Raw genomic sequence first — 18666 nt, 5'->3', positions numbered from 1 at the left:
AAATAGCATTAGAACTGATCTACAACAACCGCAGATACCCTTACCCACTGAGCTGTTTTTGAAGCCCCTGTGGTTCTTCTGAGAGTGTTAAGTATATATGTGTGTGTGATGCTTTAGTAGAAAAACATTTTGGGTTTTTTATTTATTTATTTATTTATTTTTTGTGGATTTGGTTTTTTTTCGAGACAGGGTTTCTCTGTGCAGCCCTGGCTGTCCTGGAACTTACCCCAGAGTGCTGGGATTACAGGCGTGTGCCACCACCGCCCGGCTTATTTTTGGTTTTTCATCTAGATGCCTAGATATCCCCTTTTGGGTTTCCTGGCATACTGATAGGTGATATATTCAGGTTTACAAAAAGGAAAAAAAAATCAAATAAATGTGATTACAAAGGTATGTATATGTGTGTGTGTGTGTGTGTGTGTGTGTGTGTGTGTGTGTGTATGTATGTGTGTGTGTGTATATATATTTCCCTTTCCTTGTGCTTTGGAATTTCTCATTTTAGGAAAAAAATGATTTTCCAAGACATTATTTAATATGAAACATTGCAATTACAGTGGCCAGTGTTCAAGCTGTGGCAGAACCATAGAGTCTATTCAGCTGAGTCCAGAAGAGTATGAATTTCTCAAGGAAAAAATCATGAGAGACGTGATAGATGGCGGTGACCAGTATAAAAAGACGACACCTCAGGTGAGTCTAACGGCTTGACCGTGCTCTTAGATGGCTTGTCTGGAGTGGAGGCCAACAATCTTTGTCTTGTAAAAGCCAAAGGGCAAATATTTGGGGCTCCATGAGCCATTCGGTCTCCATGTAGTCTCTTGTAATGGCTTTGTATAGTTAAGACAGCAGAGGCTGGGCTGTACATGACCGATTGTGACCGTCCCATTACAGCTATTGACGAGGACGAGGACGATGTCTCAGTGGGTGGAGTGCTTGCTCTGCCAGCCCGAGGACCTGGGTGCCTAGCACTCCTGTAAAAGCCAGCCATGGGTGCCCCTGCAAAACCAAAACACATTCATAGAAACAAGCAGTAGGCTAGATTTAGCCCATGGTTATAATTGTGTCTTCCACAGATTAATCTTAGAGTTTTGTAGAATAATTGGGTATATTACAATCTATTGAAGTCAGTTGTATTCTATCTAATTATAGTTGGGTGTGGGTCCATGCTTTGCCCTGTCACAGGGCAGGGGCCCCTTGGGAGGTGAACCATGGAGAGCTTGACTGCGCTTATCACGAGCCACCACTAGGCAGGTGCTGGGTTTCTGGAAAGCCGGCTGGCTGAAGACAGCTGCTAACCCTGAGTGGCAGCGGGTGGGGTGGGGGTGGGTGGGCGAGGCAGCTCCAGCCTAGCTCAGCTGTGATTGTCCTTAGCTTGGCAGCAGTTGTGACTGGAAGCACAGAGAGGCCTTCTGCAGGAGGCTTCGGCTGCAGCTCGGTAGTCAAAGACCCCCTCACACTGTCCCCAGAAAGAAACAGTCCATGGTTCTGTTTTTGATTGTTCATCATGGAAAATGGATGCATTCTGAACCAACTTCTCAGGGTGATCCTGAGATTAAATACCTTTCTGCAGGGAGGAATTTCTGGGAAGGGGAACTTATTGGCTAAATCCTCAGGGCCTCTGGGTACCTCATTGCCCTGTTCTGGGCCTATGTGACTACAGGTCGCATTTCCTTATGTAGGAAGTGGCACATGGTCCAGGCCAGGAATCTGGGCAGGCAGCGGGAGGCGCCTAGGTGTGAGTTTCTGGGCCTCACCCCATGTTACCCACCAAGCTTCCTGGCATGGTTTACCATCCCACAGCTGGGTGCTTACTTTTTTCTCGGAGTACTATTTTCAGCAAATTCTTTTTTGTCTGTTTGCTTTGATTTTGGTTTTTTTTTTTTTTTTTTTTTTTTTTTTTTGTTGTTGTTGTTGTTGTTGTTTTTCTTTTTGGGACAGGGTCTCACTATGTAACTCTGGCCACCCTGGAACTCACTTTGTAGACCAGGCTTGCCTCGCCTTTCCCCCTTTCTGGTTAATAAGTAACCTGTGAGGTAGCATCCAAGACCATGCTGTTCGCACGTTACCTAGTAACCTTTTACCAAGTGCTTTTAGCATCCTGGAAAGGATCACCACCTTTTGACATTGCAAAGAGGTGCTTTTGTCCCTATCCACATCTAGAAACTAACACTATGTTGTATGAAATATTTTCTTTCTATCTTTTTTTTTTTTTGTCACCAGTGCAGACACATAACAACTCTCCAAGAACCCATTGCTATCTTTCTTTTGATTTTCTCTGACTTGCCTAGTGGGAGGAGCCCCTTCAAGCCGGATCTTGTCTCTTTCAATGCCTGCCCATCCCTGTCCCAGACACGCCCCTAAGGTGCTCCTACCCCAGCTGTGGAACTCCTCCCATTGGATTCTTTGGATTAACACAACCAATGGCTCCACAGTGCTAGGATTCATTTTAAATACTTACTTATTCTAAATGAATAGAAGGAAGAGTTAATCATTTTTCTGTGCTGATTTGAACTCAAATGAAATCTTCTCCTTGGATACTGTTAGCTCTGGATTCTAGACAGTGCTGCAAATAGGGCGAGGATCTGATGCATTTAGAGTATCTCACAGATGCATCTCACAGAGTAGCTGATTCTGTTCAGAGATGTTGGGAACTATTTTTCCCTTGGCTCTTTTATTGCTGTCTTTTCCCCCTTGTGTCCTAATTCTTGTAGTATAAGAGACTTACACTATTAAAAAATAATAGCTACCATATTTAATAATTATTTTCAATGAAAAAATGAATGCATCTCTCATCTTAAAGGGAGTGTTGTAGTTTACTCTGGAATCAGTTATGAGTGACCATGCCAAGAATGCAAATTCAGTTGCCCCAAATTGCATGTTTCAATGTGGTAACAGTTTGATTACACTTTTGTAGGAACAAAACAAAAAGTCCTAAGTCAAGATACTTTAAAACTCCACGGTGGCAATATCACCTAGGCAGGCTGTGGTGAAGTGGGGAGATCTCTCTTACAGGCCTGGAAGGCCCTGATGACATGCTTAGCCTCTGGGCTGGTGGAAGCTAAGTGTTTGTTTCCAAAACCTTATGGTCACAAGGATGTTAGGACACACACAGAAGTGGGCAATAAATGGCTATTTAGAGGCTTGATATAACCCGAGATAATTCTACATGCTTACCTTCCATAATCATTGGAGTTCCAGTCAGTCAATCAACCATTTAGAATGTTGGATGTACATTTGTTTTTTTTCTTGAAACTTCATTTAACATCACGTATGTCATGCACCTCTCAGCCTGTTATAGTCACAAAACCCAAAAACTTCACAAGGACACTGGCACTGGCAATCAGGAAGCTCAGGGTAAGAATGGCTGTAGTTGGGGACCATGGCTGTCTTCAGGTAAGGCAGGAGTGGGTTCAAAGCACTTCTGCTGAGTTGGAGTGAAACCAAGTCATTCTGAGCCCAGAGGGAGGAATTAAAGGATGGGAAATTGGGTGGATAGATGAGATAAAGCACTTAGTGCTTTTATTCAGACTTCTGGTTTCTCCAGTGCGGGAAGCAGATGGCTCTTTTAAAAGGGAAGAAAAATGGCGGGGCCTTGGGGAACTTGGAGACTTAACCTGGAAGTTTGAGTTATTTGTGACGCTATGCATCACAGTATGTCTCTGGGCCCAGCTGAGGCTGGAGGGCGTGATCTAATGGCCTCGATCTGTCACCACAAGCCATTGTGAAGTCCTAGGCCATCTAGCTATGGGGACAGGAAAGGCAGGTGACTTTGATGGTGTGAGCGTTTGCTAGACTGGCACAGTTGCAGGAAATTAAGAGTTGAGAGCCGGGCGTGAGGCGGTCCGTGAGGGAGGCGCCCCTGAGGGAGGCTCAGGTTAACCAGGAAGTGAGGGCGGGAGCCCACGGACTTGGAGCAAGAAGGGAGAGGAAGGAACTGAGCGCCTGGCAGAGCAAGCAGACTCTCATCAGTGCTGCCTTGCGTGGGACTCTGGAGTGTGTGTGGAGGTCGGCTGCTGACAAAAGCCAGGCAGAGTCAAACCGATCAACCCAGAGCCTGAAACGAGTGCCCGCAGCTCATGCAAGAGATGCTGAGAGTGTCCGTGAAGAAGATTTGTTTTCAGTTTATTTACCTTCTTTTTTCAGTTCCAGAGATTAAACCCTGGGCATTCTGTGTGTCAGTCAAGCGCCCTCTGCTGTGCATTGCTGCTAGTCCTAGATAGATAATCCTCTGCATCTTCCCTTCCCTCCATTGGCCTGCCCTCTTTTCAAAGTCTCTCTCTCTCTCTCCCTTTCTTTGTTTCTTTCTTTCTTTCTTCTTCTTCTTTTTTTTTTTTTTTTTTTTTTTTTTTTTTGGATTTGGTTTTTTCGAGACAGGGTATCTCTATATAGCCCTGGCTGTCCTGGAACACACTCTGTAGACCAGGCTGGCTTCCAACTCAGAAATCCTGCCTGCCTCTGCCTCCCAAGTGCTGGGATTACAGGTGTGTGCCACCACCGCCCGGCTCCTTTTTTTTTTTTTTTTTTTTTTTTTAATAGAGACAGAGCTTCTGCCGGTGTGGTAGCTTCTACTTTTAATTCTACTGTTCTAGAGGCAGAGGCAGGTGGATCAGGCCAGTCTGATCTACAGAGTTCCAGGGAAGCCAGGGCTACACAGGGAAACCCTACCTTGGCAAACTAATGAAAAAGCTTTACTGGCAGCCCTTGCAGACCTCAACTTGCTATGTAGACCAGGCTAGCCTTGAACTCTCAGAAATCTGCCTGCCACTGCCTCCTGAGTCCTGGGATTAAGGGCATAGACCACCACACCTAGTCCTCCCCTATGTGATAATTACAATAAGTATGTGACATGCTTGCCGTGTGCCTACATTTTGCTATGCCACTTGGGCTGGGGATGAAAACCAAATCAGGTAACCACGTTCTTGATCAGTATGCTGGTGTCTGGGATAATGCATAGCGAAGAAGAAGAGGTATAGAATGGTATAGATGAAGGGTCAGCAAACCATGAATCACAGAGCAAATCGTCCTGCCATTTGTTTTTGTAAATAAAACTTTGTTGGAACACAGACACACCGATTTATTTAGGTACTCCTTGCAGCTGTGTTTGTCCTGAAGCACTGAGTAGGCGCGTAAGACCACGTGGCCTGCAGAGCGGGCATATTTACCGCTTGGCACTTTACAGAAAACATTTGCCAACCTGTGGTGTAGGTGAGTAGCAGAAGTCCCAGTGGAAGGAGGGGGAGATCAAGTCATGAGTTAAAGGAGCAGTGGGGAGAGAAGGCCTCAGCGTCTGTGGTCTGTCCGTGTTTGTTGTCTGTATGGGTTGAGATGGTAGGGATAAGACTGAAATGCTGGGAGCTAGGCGGGCGGCTTCAGGGTGCCCCAGCCTAAGCGAGGGTAGGAGCTGCCTGGTAAGGGCTCTAAGGAGGGGCGGTGCTCTGGGAACACCTTAAGGGACAGCGCAGTGTTGGGTTTGTTTACGGGGGTGGGGGGTGGGGGTGGATAGGATGTATAGAGTCTGAAGTGGGTGCTGGGATGGGTGACTCCCAGTTTATCTTCTTCCCCTCCCTCTGGAGTGACATTGGTCAGAAACAGGTGTGAGGACAAGATGACACTTTAATTTCTGTGCTGAGTTTTAGTGCTAGGAGAAGATGAGTTCTTGGGTTAAGCTTTGAGAGGAGAGTTAACGTTGGAGGTTTGGCGTCTCATCCTCAATAGGAAGCTCAATCCTTAGCCTGCCTGAGCTCATCCAGAAAGAGGGAAGGGGGGGCAGTGGGTCAGCTGAGAGCGTGATGGGGATGGACGGGAGACCCGCAGGAAGGTCAGAGTCCCATAATGCTCAAGACTGTGTTCAGTGTGGCGTCAGAGACTTCAAAGAGATGACAGAACCATCGAGATCTGGTAAGAAGAGGACTGACGAACAGTGACTTAGTAACGAAGCTCACCAATGGCCAAAAGAATAGCAGGTTAGGCTGTGCTGTCTGGGCCAAGTTCAGCTTGGTTAGAGCGGTGGAATGAGCACTCTCAGTGTAAATCTGCTTTTGAAATGCTTGCTTAAAAATAAGAGATAAGTTGTTCATGGCTAGAGAGTGCTGGGGGCAAGGAGGGCGGAGCACAGCTGCCTGTTCATAGAAAAGAGATGCCTACTGAGGATCCAATTGTCGAACAAGGGTAGAGCGATGGTTCAGTCTATAAGAGCACCAGCCGTTCTTCCAGAGGACCTGGGTTTAATTCCTAACACCCACGTGGCAGCTCATAACTATCTGTGACTTCAGTTCCAGGGGGTACAGCACTTTCTTCTGCTTTCTGTGTGCACTGTATGCGTGTGCCGCACAGACGTACATGCACACAGAACACTCACAGACACACACAAATCTTAAAAAAAGACACCCTCCCTGCTGCCCCCTCCCCCGGCCCACCAACAAAAAAGCGCAGCTGTCATTCTCTAGATTGTACAAAGGAGCGGGGAAAGTTGAATAAGCAAGTTGGGATGCTTGCATAGCAGAGAAAAAGAATTACAACTGAACATGGTTCAAAAATGGGCATAGGAGCTGCAGGGATGGCTCAGGCCACAAAGGTGATTGCCACCAAGCTTAATGCCCCGAGTTTGATCACCAGAACCCGCATAGAAGGAAGGACTGACTGTACAAGTTGTCCTCTGACTTCCACATGTGTCATGGTATACACACACAGACACACACACACAGACATACACACAGACACACACACACACACACACACACACACACACACACACACACACACGAAAAGAAGAAAAGTTGCTAAGAAAAGATCACCAATAGAGAGTTGAGAAATGAATCTCTCCCTAGACTGTAGGAAGGAACACAGTGGGCGTGGACAATCTTTGTGTTCTCTCAGTATCCATGGGGATGGGTTCCAGGACCTGTGGGTCTAACCTGTGGGTGCTTAATACCCTCCCTTCAAATGACATAGTGTTTGCATGTGCAAAGCGGAGTGTAGCGAATTTGAATTCATGGATGTTAATCCGTGGTTGAGTGACTTATATTGTCTCTGACAGCCTGCCTCACTGAGGGTTGTAAGCGTGTATATACTGTGTTACACTGAAGCTGGACATGGCACACCCCATAGTCCCCATACTGGGGAAGAGGAAGCCAGTGGGATTGCATGGTCAAGGCCAGCTGTAGCAAGACCGATTTTAAAAATGAAACAAAAATCTCCAAGAGCAAGAGGTTGGTTGACTAGATGTGGCAGAAGGATACCTAGAGACAATGAACATGACCAACACGGGTCAGAAATGAACAGGAGAGGACGGTAGACAGTCCCTAGAGTGCCGTGCCAGGTAAGCAGGTGAGCACCTGCTGCCAGCCATGTCCCCAGCGTACAGAGAGAAAGTCAGCTGCGGCGTACACCGTACACCTTTGGGACTTGGGAGGCAGGGGCAGGTAGATCTCTACGAGTTCAAGGCCAGCCTGGTCCACATAGCTAATTTCAGTACAGTAGGGCTCCATAGAGAAACTTACTTCAAAAAACAAAACAGGAAAAACTGAAAGGAGAGTGGATGGGGGGGGCGGGGCACGGCGCGTGGCCATCTGTCCTTTGGGCCCGTGGGGACTTGGTTCCAGGACCTCAAGCTAAGGTTTTGAAGTCTTAGAAGCAGAAGTGAAAGGCGAACACAGCAACTGTAACAGAATGGCATGTCACTCCTCTCTGTCAGGCTCGGTCTCGCCTAATCACCTTTTGGTGTGAGGTTCCTGTTCCTGCTGTGGCCTGTGGCCTGCTCCTGCCTTCCCCAGGGTCTTTGCCTGTGGCTACATTTTTCTTGTTCTTCTATTAGTAGTTTGGCATTAGGGGCCCATTCATTCTCTCTCTCTCTCTCTCTCTCTCTCTCTCTCTCTCTCTGTGTGTGTGTGTGTGTGGGTGTGGGTGTGGGTGTTTGCCAGTGTACCTCCTGCTTTCCTGGTGTCTGCAAAGGCCAGAAGAGGGCACCGATCTCCCTAGAATTATAGTTGGTTGTGAGCGGCCAAGTGGTTGCTGAGAATCCAAGCCTTGTGCTCTTGAAGAGTAGCGTGAGGTCTCAACTTCCGGGCTACCTCTCTAGCCCCACAGCCCATTCTTAGGACTTCATTTTGCCTTATTTTGTTGTTTGTTAGCTAATTCATTAATTAACTTTACATGCAAACTGTAGTTTCCCCTTCTTCCCCAATTCCTTCCTTGTCCTTTTCTCTTCAGAAAAGGGAAGGCTTTGGCATATCAAGTTGCAGTAAGACTAGGTACATCTTCTCCTATTGAGGCTAGAAAAGGCAGCCCAGTAGAGGGAAAGGGTCCCAAAGGCAGGCAACAGAGTCAGGGACAGCCTCTGCTCCTGCTGTTAGGAGTCCCACATGAAGACCAAGCCACACAGCTACATACGTGCAGAGGCCTAGGTCAGTCCCCCTCCTGGTTAGTGGTCCAGTCTCTGTGGGTCCCATTGGGCCCAGGCTGGTTAATTCTGTAGCTTTTCTTGTGGTGCCCTTGACCCCTCTGGCTATCCTCCTCCAATTTCCTCTCATAATCCTTCCCACACTTCCACAGGATTCCACAAGATCTACCTAATGTTTGGCTGTGAGTCTCTGTATCTGTTTCCATCAGTTGCTGAGTGAAGCCTCTCTGATGTCTGCTATGCTAGGCTCCTGTCTGCAAGGATAGCAGAGTATCATTAACAGTGTCAGTCGTAGGCTCCCTCTCATGGTGTGGGCCTCAAGCTGGACCAGTCATTGGTTGGCCCTTCTCTCAATTTCTGCTCCATCTTTAACCCTGCACATCATATAGGCAGGACAGATTATAGGTCAGAGGTTTGTTTTATGGCTTAATTGGGGTCCCAGTCCCTCCATTGGAAGTCTTGCCTGGTTATAGGAGATGGCCAGTCCACATTCCATATCCCCATTGCTAGGAGTCTTAGCTAGGCTCACCCTCGTAGATTCCTGGGAGGGTCCATTGCCCGAGGTTTCTAGCTTGTCCCAGAGATGCTCTCTCCCAATTCCAGTTGTATCCCCCAGTGCTCTCTCCCTCTGTGGTCCTCACCTCTTCCCTTTTGTTCCATTCCCCCCCCCCCCCCCCCCGCCCCAGTGCATCCCCTCCCCTGTCCACCCATGATGTGTGTTCCGTTCCCCCTTCTAAGTGAGAGTCCCGTGTCCTTCCATGTTTCTTTGGCTTTTATCTGAGGCAGGCCCTCCCAAGTGCTGAGCCAACACACTAGAATCTGTATGACCTCTTTAGGGTGTCCCCCAGCTGCCCGGAATGGCATACGCCTGTAATCCCAGCACTTGGGAGGCAGAGGCAGAGGCAGGCGGATTTCTGAGTTCGAGGCCAGCCTGGTCTACAGAGTGAGTTCCAGGACAGCCAGGGCTACACAGAGAAACCCTGTCTCGAAAAAAAAAAAAAAAAATCAAAAAAACCAAAAAAAAAAAAAAAAATTCTCCAAATGTATTAACATTCTGAGATACTGAGAGATGAGAATTCAATACATGGAATTTGGTGCCATATGATCCATCTCATAATACTATTATATATAAATATTTTGTAAATATTTATATATAATATTTTATATATGATATAAACTATTAAAACAGTATTTTTATCAGGTCTGCGGTTCATGCCTATACTTGCCCCTCTCAAAAAAAAAACCAAAACAACAAAAAATTCAACCAGTATTATAATTTAATACAGGCTTTAAGTTATTTTGGTCCTAGGAACATTCTGAACATGCAAATAACAAATGACTGCTCACCTCCTGTGGCATGCTTGTATTTGGGATTATGACGTATAAACCAAGGAGTAATTTGTGTTTGTCTACTTTTAAAAGATTATGGTGGGAGAGATGATGGCTCAGTGGTTAGGGGCACAGACTGCTCTTCCAAAGGTCCTGAGTTCAATTCCCAGCAACCACATGGTGGCTCACAACCATCTGTAAAGGGATCTGATGCCCTCTTCTGGTATATGTGAAGACAGCAACATTGTACTCATATACATAAAATAAATAAAAGATTATGCTGCCCTCTGACCTCTACAAGCACCTGAAACGGGCATTATTGAAGCTGTTTTCCATTTATGTGTTTCCCTCAAAGAGTATTATTTTTGTTCAAAATAATATAAATGTCCAAAACAAAATAAATGAGCTGGACCTTCTTCTGAAATGCCTGTTGTCCCTAGGTCCTGGTTCACACAGTGCAGGAGTGTCTTAAACACTACTGAGCCCCGCCCCCAGGACATTTCCATTTTTAATTCATTTATGAAGGTTTATTTTTATTTTTGCTTACTTGTGTGCCTGTGCGTGTGGCATGTGTGACTGCTGGCCCGCAGAGGACAGAGAGGGCATCGCATCCCTGGAGCTGAAGCCCGGGCTGCTGTGGATGCTCAGGCATCTGAGAAGCCAGCTCGCCAGCTCCAGGTTTGTATCTTTTAAGTAAACTTTACTAGGCCATGTTTGAAACTGCACATAAAGTGTTCAGCTCTGTGGGTTTAGACTTGTGTGCTGTGCTTGTCATGCAAGCCAGACAACCTGAGTCCAAGACCTAAAACCACAGTGAAAGGAGAAGCCAAAGTTTGAGAGTTGTCCTCTGGTTTCACACTTGTGTGTGGCATGCACCTGCCTGCACTCACTCACACACACACACACACACACACACACACACACACACACACACACTGATAATACATAAAATAAAAATTCACATTATCTGTGCCCATTGGTTTTGGATTGATGACTTAATGACAAAGATTATTGTCTCACAGATTGGGCACTAGAAGCGTGAACTCAAGGTATTGCAGAGCTGCATCTGAAGGCTCCAGGGAAGAGTCCCCAGGCCCCCTGTTCTAGCTTCAGAGACTGTCCACTCCTAACACTCTGTCTTCTCCTCTCCTTTTCCTCCCTGTCCTAACTGTTCTCACTTGACCTTGGAGACTCCAGGTGCTTGGTTTTCCAGAGCTCCCAGCTGACTTTCAAGTGGAACCATCATTTGTGCAAAATTTTGATGCACCTTACTTCATAGCAGCTTTTCTGTGGGGGAGAGAAAACATCTCTAAAGATGTAAGAGCAAAGAAGGCAACTTTTTAGTTTTTCTATTTTTTATTAATTCATTGAGAGACACAAGCAGTATTCTGTTTTGTTTATTGGTTTTTGTTTTTTGTTTTTCTTGGGGGTTTTTTTTGGGTTTTTGTTTGTTTGTTTGTTTGTTTTGGGGGGGGTTTGGGGTTTTTTTTTTTTTTTTGGTTTTCTTTTTTTTTTTTGGATTTTGGTTTTTCCAAGACAGGGTTTCTCTGTGTAGCCCTGGCTGTCCTGGAACTCACTCTGTAGACCAGGCTGGCCTCGAACTCAGAAATCCGCCTGCCTCTGCCTCCCAAGTGCTGGGATTACAGGCGTGCGCCACCACCTCCGGTGCTTCTGTTTTGTTTATTGTTTTATCTATCTCTATCTATCCCCAACCCCAAGTTGAGTTTGTTTTGTTGTTGTTTGTTTGTTTGCTTGCTTGTTTGTTTTGAGTCAAGGTTTCTGCATAGCCTTGACTGTCCTGGAACTCAGTATGTAGCCCAGGCTGGCTTTGAACTCACAGAGATTCACCATTCCCCCCTAACCCCCAAGTGCTTTGATTAAAGGTGTGTACCACTTCATTGAGCACAAATTTAGTCCTTAGCTCAGGTTGCCTAATATTAACTATTAGCCCAGACTGGCTTTGAACTCATGACAAGCTGCCAGCCTCACCTCTCCAAATGCCAGGATTTTAAGTGTGAGGCATCAGCCACACTTCCCATTTTAAACATTTGCTTGCAGTTCTTAGTATGACCACCAGGTGGCAATAGAGTACCGTATAAATTCCAGGGCAAGTCAATCCTGTTAAAAAGATTTGCAACTTTTATCAAACTGACAAGTGACTGTCGTTTTGTTTTCAGTTAAGGGGTATTGATATTCTTAACATCAACAACAAAAATTAGGTGTGTTTCTTTTTTTAATTTAAAAATTTTGCTCACACAGGGCAGTGGTGGCGCACGCCTGTAATCCCAGCACACTGGATTTACACTGGGAGGCAGAGACAGGCGGATATCTGAGTTTGAAGCCAGTCTGGTCTACAGAGTGAGTTCCAGGACAGCCAGGCTACACAGAGAAACCCTGTCTCGAAAAACCTAAATCCCAAAAAAAAAAAAAAAAAAAAACCAAAAAAAAAAGAAAAAAGAAAGAAAGAAAGAAAGAAAGAAAGAAAGAAAGAAAGAAAGAAAGAAAGGAAAGAAAAGAAATTTGCTCACATAAGAATTCAGTTCTTTAGGGTGTGAAATTGAGCTGGTTGGTAAAGTATTGACTAGTACTCGAGAAGGCCTGGTTTAATCCCCAGTACTTCATAAACCTGACGTGGTAGCATACACCGGCAATCCCAGCAAGTAGAAACAGGAGCATCAGAAACTCACGGTTCATCCTTGGCTACGTAGTAAGTACAAAACCAGCTTGGGACATACAGGACTGCCTCAAAAACAGACAACCAATCAAAGAAACTTCCATAATTTTTATTAAGGAAAATGTCCTTGTGCAAAAGTAGAGAGATGGTAAGATGGACCCCTCCCCTGCTTCAGTGAGACTGTCTGGTCATGCGTTCCCCTTATTCAGATTAATTTGACACAATTTCTAGCAATTATTTATCCTGTAAATTACAGATTCACTCTTAGGTAGCTTTCATTGTTTCTCTTATCTTAGAAACATATTCCTAGCTAAGAGATGGTGAAGCACACACACTTTTATTAATCCCAGAACTTGGGAGGCAGATGCAGGTGGATCTCTGTGAGTTCAAGGCCAGACTGGTCTACAAAGCAAGTTCAGAACAGGGCTACACAGAGAAACCTTGTCTCAAAAAACCCGTGTGTGTGTGTGTGTGTGTGTGTGTGTGTGTGTGTGTGTGTGTGTGGGTGTGTGTGTGTGTGTGTGTGTATTTGCTTTGCAATTTTGAGGATCTGAGCTCAGTACCCAGTTCAGATCCACCTAAAAGTCAGGCGTGGCAGTGTATGTTAACAGTGCTGGGCAGGTAGCCACAGGAAGATTCTGGAGGCTTGATGCCTAGCCAGTCTAGAGGAAACTCCAGGTTCAGTGAGAGACCTTTCCTCACAGAGTAAGTTGGAGAGCAAGAGAAGAAGATACCCATACTTAAGTTCTGGCCTCTGTACAAATACAGTCATGCCCCTGCATGCGTGTACACAGGTACCCCACCCAGGCACAGACATTTGTACAGACACACAGATCGAGCTGTTTTATGTGGGGATATATCTACTGATGTTTCTGGTTTAGAAATATACTCTCGATAGTCTTTAAAATTAGAACAATCACATTTTATGGACATTTTGTTCAATGAAAAATAAGTAGTATCAGCGAGAAAGAACTGCATTAGGTATATTTGCAAGTCTCTTTAATTACACAATGTAATAGGCCACTTTTTTAAATGGCAAAACAATTTATATTTAGAAGTAGCTGGCTAGACTTAATCTCCATGATTCCCGTTTTGTTGGCGATGCCCACAGCCTCCGTTAGAGTGAGATGAGTGAAATCTCTCTGGTGTTCTCACCCGATGCTCATCCTGGCCTCCTCAGCGTCATGGAGTTTCTTCACAGTCTGCTCAGTGACATGTGACCTTGTCAAAGTGTCGTGCTCCCAGTTAGCCAGAATTTGATGTTGGTGTATGGTGGTCCAGATGGTTTCTACACCTTTTTAGCTTTGAATTTAGCTGTTTGAGAGATGTGGGCTTCTATGCTTTCAAGCATCACCTTAACTTATTTATTTTTTAATGTATATGAGTGTTTTGCTTGCATGTTTGTGCACCACTCGCATGTTTGGTGTCTGCAGAAGACAGAAGAGGGCACCAGATCACCCGAAACTGGAGTTACAGGAGGTTGTAAGCCATCCTGTGCAGCCAGGAGCTGAACTCATGTCCTCTGTGTTGGTGTTTGTTTGTTAACAAAATCTCGATCTTTTGATTAGAGAAAGCCTTCAGCTGACCTCCCTTCTCAGCCAGTGTCCCATAAGGAATTCCCCTCTCTCGCCTCTCAAAAGGCCTCCTTTAAACAAAGTGTCCCTCCCTCCTACTTCCTGGGCGTCTCTCTGTCTGACTCCCTCTTAGTCTCTATGGTTTCTTCTCATGTCCACTTCCTGTCAGCTGACTCTGCTTCTTGACCTAGGACTCACTTTAACCCTGTTTGCAATATTCAAGTGGTGTGTGCTAAGGCTGAGCCACACCACAACTAAAAATGAGTTTTTCCAGTAAACAACACAATCTCGGGGCTCACAGTGTGATTAAATATCCTGTAACCTCTCTTCAAGAGCAACAAATATTTTAATAAAAGAGTTGACAGCCCTGGCCGACCTGAAACTTACGCAGACCAGGGAAGCCTTTGAACTCACAGAGATCTGACAGCCTCTGCCGTCTAGTGTTGGGATTAGGGGCGTGCCACCCCTCTTGTCCTGCTACAGATGTTAGGGGTTGTGGTTTGAATGGCAGCTGGACACTGTAGATGATCTAACTTCAACTCTTCATCACTTTCCAGAACTTTCTCTTTTGCGTTTGAAGATCCTGATATTTCTAAGTTAAATCATGGGGTTCACAGATTTAAAAAAAAAAAAAGAAAGAAAGAAAAGAAAAATGTGGTAAATGGTAAGTTTATGATGCCAGTGCATGAAACGACTAATTTTTAATAACCAAGGGACCTTTGGCGCAGTGCACCTGTGACAATCATTCACTGAACTTACCCACTTTCTTTCTTCCTCAGCTCACAGCTGGAAGCCTGGAGGTAGACACGTGACCTCTGGGTTATCCAAGTATGTCATGTAAAGGTGGAGTGACTGGGAAATTAGTGAGTGCAGGTAGGTTGAAACTTAAAGAACCGTCACTCCCAGGGAGATTTCCTGGACCTTGAGTTACAGATAGTTGTAAGCCTCTATGTGGGTGCTAAGAATTGAACCTGGTTCCTCCAGACAACAGCTAGTGAACTGCTGAGCCATTTCCCCAGACCCCTCGTACTGCAATTTTACCAAATAGAGTCCAGTCTCTTCGATGAGATTTGAAACAATGCACTTTTTTGTGTTTCCTTTTAATGCATCCGTGAATTCTGTTTTACAAGGTCAGGAGTGTGTTTGGCTCTTTTAGAGTTACATCGGTGATTTTTAGATCTGGAGAATGTTTTAGAGGCAGATCCGAGACAGGTGCTGGACTAGAAGAAGGTTCGCATAGATGGGAATGCGAAAAGCCAAGGGATAAAGTCGTGTTTAGGCGTTACTGCATCACTAAAGAATTTAATAAGATGTTTTCCTTATTTAATACTTGTTAAGTATACACTGTATTTCTGGAAATTTCCACATTGGATTATCTTTGCTTTAAGAGATTAAAATTTAATAAAATGTCTGGTGGCTCATGCACTTTGGAATCCTAGCACTTTGGAAGTAAAGGCAGGAAAATTAGGAGTTCACGGTCATCCTCTGCTACTTACTGAACTCTAAGCAGAGTTGGCCTACCTGAGATCCTGTCTTAAAAACACGAATGGATGAATGAACAAGTAAACGAGTAAAGAAAAGAGCATTTTGGAAATATCGGCTTATTTAACAAATTTTTAAAAATTTAAATAATGTGTATGTTTGTGGGAATGTGTACATGAGTGCAGGTGTCAGCAGAGGCAGAGGTGTCAGTCTCCCTGCAGCTGGAGTTACAGGTCCTGCTCAGAATCAAACTCAGTCTTCTAGGAGAGCTTTCAGTCACACAGCCGTCCCTCCAGTCCCTGGACTCTAATCCCAGGAAAATCACCTTGCTTCTCTCCTTTCTGCTTCCTAATCTTCCGATAGAGAAGGCTGGACCAGGTGCTGGCCGGCCCTTCGGAGCGCTTTGATGCTGAGATTCCCGTGGCCAAGAAGCTTCTGCATCTAGTAAGAGGAGGCTAAGGCCAGATCTCCATGGAGCAGTGCCAAGGGGGAGCTCCTGGGACTGAGTAGAACTGGGCGTTGGGACTGAGTGTGTGCAGTTGCAGTCTGAGTACCGTGCTGTCAGCCTGCAAGGCTGAGCCACACCACAACTAAAAATGAGTTTTTCCAATAAACAACACAATCTCGGGGCTCACAGTGTGATTAAATATCCTGTAACCCCTCTTCAAGAGCAGCAAATATCATTTTAATGAAAGAGTTGACAGCCAACCCTGGCCAACCTGAAACTTATGCAGACCAGGGTGGCCTTTGAACTCACAGAGATCTGACAGCCTCTGCCTTCTAGTTTTGGGATTAAAGGGGTGTGCCACCCCTCTTGTCCTGCTAAAGATGTTAGGGGTTGTTTTGATTGTTTTAAGCAGAGATCCTGGCTGTGGTTTGAGTGGTAGCTGGACACTGTAGATGATCTAACTTAATTTTTTTTTTTTTTTTTTTTGGTGTTTTTCAAGATAGGGTTTCTCTGTGTAGCTCTGGCTGTCCTGGAACTCACTCTGTAGACCTCTGGCCTCGAACTCAGAAATCCACCTGCCTCTGCCTCCCAGAGTGTTGGGATTAAAGGTGTTCGCCACCACCGACCGGCCATCTAACTTAATTTAAGTTAAGATGTTTTCTTTAATACACATCAGATCCTTACAACGTTTCAGCTGTGCAAAGCTCTATTGAAAACCTTTTGGCCGCCTTTAGTGTCTAAAGGTAGAAATGTGAAGATTTTACATACGAGCAGTGGATGTGATGCCTCAGTAATCAGCTTTAGCTGTTTTGCGGGACTTCAAGAGAATTCAGAAGTTGAGTGGGGGGGGAGGGGGAAAGACTTTGAGTAGGTTATTGTGGTGTTTCACAAGTGTACTCCTAGCACACGAAAGGCTAAGGCGGGAGGATTGATCATGGGTTAAAGGGCAGCCTGGGCTACATAGTGAGTCTCAGGACAGCCTAGGCTACAAGACCTTGCTTAAAAAAAAAACAAAAACAAAAACAAAAAAAAACTGATGGGCTGGAGAGATGGCTCAGCCGTTAAGAGTACCTCCTACTCTTTCAGAGGTCCTGAGTTCAAATCCCAGCAATCACATGGTAACTCACAACCATGAGCTCTGAGATCTGACGCCTTCTTCTGGTATATCTGAAGACAGATAACAGTGTACTTATATATAATAAATAGATAAATAAACAAATCTGAAGGAAGGAAAGAGAAAAAGAAAGAAGGAAGGAAGGAAGAAAGAAAATAACCTGAAGGTAGGGGATGGGGTAGATGGGTCATGTGACACAGAACCGGCCTGCGTTCTCAGGTCAAGTGAGTGTATAGGTCCTGGGGATTTATTATTCTGTCTCTTGTATATGATTTAGATTGTCATTACAATTTTTTAATTGACATTTCGCAGTCTAGTAAAGTGTTCACACTGTAAGCATGGAGACCTGAGTTTGGCTCCACGGCACTCGTGTAGAAGCCAACAGAGGTGCACATCTGTGATCCCCGTTCTAGGGGGGTAAAGACGGGCATCACAGCAGCCCCCCTGGCTGGACAGAGGTACACATCTGTGATCCCCGTTCTAGGGGGTGAAGACGGGGGTCACAGCAGCCCCCCTGGGCGCTCAGCCGAGCTGAGCCTGAGAGCTCCAGGTCCAGCCGCAGACCTGTCTCCAAAACGGAGGCGATGGGATTAATCCTCAGGGCCTACATGGCAGAGACAAGCGTCTCATCTTCTCGCCTCTACACACATTTACTATGACACTTAAACATGTGAACACACACACCATACACACACCCACACACACACTGAATGAAGGAATGAATGAATGGATAAATAAATGTAGTGAAATTAAAATAACAATAAAGTAGGAAATGATTGAGGAAGAGACGTCCACTGGCAACATCTGGCCTCTACATGCCAGTGCACATGCATACATATCACTCACACACACACACACTCACACATACACGCACCCTGCACACAGAGACAGAGAGAGGAAGAACCACTGTCCACTTGCAGGTAAGAGTTATGGAGGGAGGTTTGCAAACAGTGCCTCGTTAGTGATTTCTAGCAGAGCAACACCCTTCTGTAGCATCTCCCTGTACACTTACATTCATTGTAAGATGAAACCAACTTGGGACAACACCGAAGAGTCAAAGTCTCCTTTAAGCAAATATTTTGAAAATACTGAAATTTGCTGGGTGTGGCTGCAAATGCTTTTAATCCCAGAGGCAGAGGCTGGTGGATCTCTGTGAGTCCCAGGCCAGCCAGGGTCACAGTAAGACTGTGTCTCAACCAGGACATCCCCAAACCTAGGAAAGTGTCATGGCACCATACAGTGGTAGTATATTCCCTTTTCTGTTTTTAAAACAGTGAGATTCCATTTCTGAGTCGGGTAGGTGGCACAACTCATCTGGCTTCCAAGTGGGCACTAGACTGACTTCCCAGTGCATCGCAGTGCTTTTTGACTGACAAAAAGGTATTAACTTAAAAAAACAACAATAAAAATCCAATAACCTGTCGGTGTGACTCATGGTACATTGGAACCGATAGCTAGCACAGCGTCCGGGTGTCGGTAACCCGGTAACCCGGCAGCTGCTCTGCTCTGCCTTCTGCGCAGGTGTGAGCTGCAGGGCGGCTCTGGGCGGGGAGGCCTCCATGCAGGGGAATGGAGCCTGAGAGCGGCTGTCCTCCACAGTGCTAATTGGGAAGTGTGAGGTGTGGGGATTTCCATCCTTTGTTAATAAGG

At 45.5% G+C, this 18666-nt stretch overlaps 1 protein-coding gene across 5 annotated transcripts in view; it reads left to right on the top strand.

The window, feature by feature from the left end:
- The window catches only part of Prorp (protein only RNase P catalytic subunit), an 86237-nt gene that overhangs the window by 4680 nt on the left and 62891 nt on the right, over window positions 1–18666 (top strand). For all 5 annotated transcript variants that reach the window (XM_052185829.1, XM_052185828.1, XM_052185827.1 and 2 more), the window contains one exon: window positions 555–687. In XM_052185829.1, coding sequence (XP_052041789.1) covers window positions 555–687 — 133 coding nt within the window. The remainder of the gene's footprint in view (window positions 1–554; window positions 688–18666) is intronic.

Source organism: Apodemus sylvaticus, chromosome 6 (assembly GCF_947179515.1).
Source record: "Apodemus sylvaticus chromosome 6, mApoSyl1.1, whole genome shotgun sequence".
In the NCBI taxonomy this organism is placed as follows: domain Eukaryota; kingdom Metazoa; phylum Chordata; class Mammalia; order Rodentia; family Muridae; genus Apodemus; species Apodemus sylvaticus.
This window is presented reverse-complemented; position numbering and strand designations above follow the sequence as displayed.